Source organism: Papaver somniferum, chromosome 1 (genome assembly GCF_003573695.1).
Source record: "Papaver somniferum cultivar HN1 chromosome 1, ASM357369v1, whole genome shotgun sequence".
NCBI classification, from domain to species: domain Eukaryota; kingdom Viridiplantae; phylum Streptophyta; class Magnoliopsida; order Ranunculales; family Papaveraceae; genus Papaver; species Papaver somniferum.
Window position 1 is genome coordinate 92888101 of NC_039358.1, and position 4681 is coordinate 92892781.

Here is a 4681-nt window from a genome sequence, read left to right on the forward strand (position 1 = left end):
GATCATGGAAGGGGCTCAGATCATGAATCAATGAATTCATTAGTACTATCTTGAAGTGCAAGAGGACTTAATGCAGTGGAAAAAATAGATAACTTGAAGGAATTAATATGTAAGTATAAGCCTGTAACAGTGGTGGTGCAGGAAACAAAAATGATGAAAATAACCCCTTGGTTAGTGAATCGTATATGGGGTAATGATAGAAATAAATGGAGTTGGATACCTTCTCAAGAGTTAAGTAGAGGAATGCTAACAATCTGGGATGATGAAAAACTAGAATGCATTAATGAAGAATTCTCTCACAACACAATCAACAACAAATTCAAACTAAGAAATGAAGATTTTGAATGGATTCTCACAAATGCTTATTCTCCTTGTGAGAGTAAATAGAGAAAAGATATTTGGATTGAATTCGAATACACAACATGATGGGCTTCTGATGGAGGTAAAGAGAAGGGGAGGATTTATTGAAGGCAGAAATATTCAGGAAAAAATTGTTCTAGCATCTGAGATGGTTAATGAGTTGGAGGTAAAGAGAAGGGGAGGAAACATTGGTTTGAAATTAGATATAACTCAAGCTTATGATTCATTAAGCTGGAACTTTCTTTTCAAAACATCAAGGCATTTTGGTTTTTCTGAAGTGGGAATTAATTGGCTTAGAATACTCTTTGAATCAGCTAAAATCTCAGTATTAGTGAATGAGGGAGCCTTGTGGTTTCTTTTCTGTTGGAAGGGGACTTCGACAAGGTGACCCATTGTCACCTATTTTATTTGTAATTGCTGAAGAGGTGTTAAGCAGAAGTATATCTAAACATATACATGATGGGAATATTTTACCAATGATAAACAGAAATGGGTGTCATCCTTCCCATATGCTATTTGCAGATGATATTTTTGTATTCTGTAATGGACAAAGGAAATCACTTGACAATCTATTGAAATTGTTAACAGATTATCAGAGAGCATCTGGCCAAGTGATAATAGGGTGAAGAGTAAATGCTTTTTGGGTGGAGTAAATGAAAATAGAAGAAGAAGTATAGCTGAGAGTTTGCAAATGGAATTGTCAGATTTTCCTGACAAATATTTGGGTGTGGTGTTGAATCCTGGTAGAGTAAGGAATCATCAAGTATGGGGTATGGTTGAATTAATGAATAAGATATTAGCATGGTGGATGGGAAAAATGTTGTCATTTTCTGAAAGGTTGACATTGGTGAAATCTGTGCTATGTAGTATACATGTTTACAACATGTCAGTGTATAGGTGGCCCGCAAATGTAATCAAAGAATGTGAAAAAATAGTAAGAAATTTTTTATGGTCTGGAGATCCTGCAGTGAAGAAACTCATAACAGTAAAATATGAAAAGATTTGTGCTCCAATAACTGAAGGTGGATTGGGAATAAGAAGATTTGAAGTCATCAATAAAGCCCTTCTTATGAAGTTACTATGAAAAATGAAGACAAAAGATGCAGAGTGGACAAAATTTATGAATGCTAAATTCAAGGATAAAAATGGTATATGGATAAAATATTATAGGAAATCTTCAATTTGTCCAGGCCTGAAATGGGTTATGAATGAAGTGCAAGAAGGAAGTAGATGGCTAGTTGGAAATGAGAAAGAGATTTCAGTATGGAAGGACAAGTGGATCAAAGAAGATGCACTGAAGGAGATGCACCCTGATAATAGTTTCATTCCACATCATGAGGACATGAAAGTCAGTGAGTTAATTGTAAATGGGGAATGGAATATACCTGCAGAAATGTGGTTTTTCTTTTCAAAAGAGGAATTACCAATAATTGGTGAGGGTGAAGACAAACTTATATGGAATCCAGATATGACAGGAAAATTTTCAGTCAAAAGTGCAGTGCAACTAATCAGGAAAAAGTATCCTAAAGTCACTTGGTCAAAACAGGTATGGTGTTCTGCTATTCATCCTAAAATTTTAACAAATTTGTGGAAAATTCTCAGAGGAGCTTGTGCTACAAAGGAGAACTACAGAAAAAAAAGGTTGCTCAACTGTTTCAAAATGTTATTTGTGTGGTAATGGACAAGATACAATGGAGCATATATTGTGGTACTGTGATTTTAAAGAAAAAATATGGCACTGGCTAGGAGGAATCTTTAAGTTCTTGAATCCTTGTAACTTCATGGATGTTTTGAAATATGTTCAGAAGGAAAGTGCTGTTGTGAAAGAAGTTTGGTATATCTGTGCCTTTACTTCAATGGTAGAACTATGGTTTACCAGGAATAGAGTATTTTATGAAGAGGAGGTTCCAGATTTAATAAGTTTCAAGATGAGGATAATGCAGTTCACTAAAGAATGCAGTGTAAGAATGAAAGGAAAAATCAGGGGTACTATGTATGATATGAACATCATGAATGCTTTTGGTATCAAGGGAGTTAAAGTTAAAACTTCAGAAGTCAAGGAATGTATTTTTAAATTTCCATCAGTAAATCAAATCCTCATCTGCTGTGATGGAGCATCCAAAGGAAATCCTGGTAAATCAGGATATGGTTTTGTTGGAAGGAGTTGCAATGGTGGATATCTAGGAGCAATAGCAGGTGGTATAGGTGTGGCTACAAATTACATTGCTGAAGTAATGACATTAACAGGTGCTGGTGAATGGGCTATAAGAATACAATTTTTTAATGTGTGTTTCAGCCTGGATTCAAAGCAGTTTTGCAGGCTTTCATCTCAAGTGAGATACCTTGGATGATAGAGAAGAGATGGCAAAGAATCCTTGCAAGGATGAATAATATAAATTTCAGACATTCTTTCAGAGAAATTAATTTCTCAGCAGATAAAGTGGCAAAGAAGGGTGCAAGGCTAGATATAGGTGAAGTTATTGAATATGAGGAGAAACCTTCATTCTTGGAAGATTTAGAGTGGGAAAATCAAACTTATTTCAGATTCTGCTAAAAATATATTGGGCTGAGTTTGTATTGGGCTTGGTAGTTTATAGGTTTTTTTTTTTTTTGTTATTTTGCTTATATTGTACTAGGCCTATCTAGTCAGTTTTCTTTGTAAATTCTTTAGTTTGTTTTTGGTAATAAAATTTTATGATTAAGCAAAAAAAAAGGATGGGCTTCTGATAATAGCCAGAGATTTCAATGTTGTGAGAAGAAATTGGGAGAGAAACAAAAGTGGAGGCTCAAAGTTTGGGAAGACTCTCTTTAACAAATTTATGGCTCAAGATGACTTGATTGACTTACCAGCTGGTGGAGGGTTGTACACTTGGACCAATATGCAACAAGACCTAGTATTATGTAGATTGTACAAAATTCTACTTTCTCCAACAATGGAATATAAATATCCAGATATAGCACAAATTCTGTTTTCTAGAGAAACATCTAGAAATTCAAATATTTCAAGTTTGAATTCAAACTCAGTAGGTCAAACCAGTCAAGCAAAGGAGATTAACTTAAGCATTGACATGGGTGATGGAGGAGAACCATCTGCAACAATTTTTTTCCGCAACAATAGGAGAAGGAACTTGGATGCTGGTAAGAAAACCAACCCAATCAATGTTCTCTTTGAAAAATTTAAGAATGTGAATCCAAATCATACCATAATTCAAATCGGGAAAGAACCCGGAACTCCGGTAATTCGACTTGAAGAAATTGGGGAAAGTCAGAAAGTGGTAAAAGAAACAAAAATGGAAGGTTATGGTCACAATGACTCATACCTACCACTGGTAATCTTTGAGTAAGATAAAACTAAAACTACATATAAGAAGCAGATAAATTCAATATTCAACACAGTCGAACTGCTAATAGAAGTAAGTACAAATATGGGCACAATTAACACACGACAGGAGCAACAAGTGCAACACATCTTTACTGAAATCATTGAAAGACATGAAAGGAAATTGACACACTCAGATGATCAGGAGAAGACTCAAGATAAAATATTGGAGATCATGGAAGGGGCTCAGATCATGAACCAATGAATTCATTAGTACTATCCTGGAATGCAAGAGGACTTTATGCAGTGGACAAAATGGATAACTTGAAGGAATTAATATGTAAGTAATCCTGTAGCAGTGGTGGTGCAGGAAACAAAAATGATGAAAATAACCCCTTGGTTAGTGAATCGTATATGTGGGAATGATAGAAATAAATGGAGTTGGATACCTTCTCAAGAGTTAAGCAGAGGAATGCTAACAATCTGGGATGATGAAAACTAGAATGCACTGATGAAAAATTCTCTCACAACACAATCAACAATAAATTCAAACTAAGAAATGAAGATTTTGAATGGATTCCCACAAATGCTTATTCTCCTTGTGAGAGTAAAGAGATAAAGGAGTTCTAGATTGAATTATAACACACAACAGGATGGGCTTCTGATGCTTGGATAATAGCCGGAGATTTCAATGCTGTGAGAAGAAATTGGGAGAGAAACAAAAGTGGAAGCTCAAAGCTTGGGAAGACTCTCTTTAACAAATTTATGGCTCAAGATGACTTGATTGACTTACCAGCTGATGGAGGGTTGTACACTTGGACCAATATGTAACAAGACCCAGTATTATGTAGATTGGACAAAATTCTACTTTCTCCAACAATGGAACATAAATATCCAGATATAGCACAAACTGTGTTTTCTATAGAAACATCTGATCACTCTCCAATCTTACTGTCCACAGGTAATATCTCTACATCTAACACCCCCCCCCCCCCCCCCCCC

At 35.4% G+C, this 4681-nt stretch overlaps 1 protein-coding gene across 1 annotated transcript; it reads left to right on the forward strand.

Moving 5' to 3' along the window:
• Positions 1–331: 331 nt before the first annotated feature.
• LOC113347555 lies at positions 332–1444 on the forward strand. The gene is made up of 2 exons (XM_026591238.1): positions 332–744; positions 949–1444. The coding sequence occupies exons 1-2, from the start codon at positions 332–334 to the stop codon at positions 1442–1444; spliced, it is 909 nt and encodes a 302-aa protein (XP_026447023.1).
• Positions 1445–4681: the final 3237 nt, after the last annotated feature.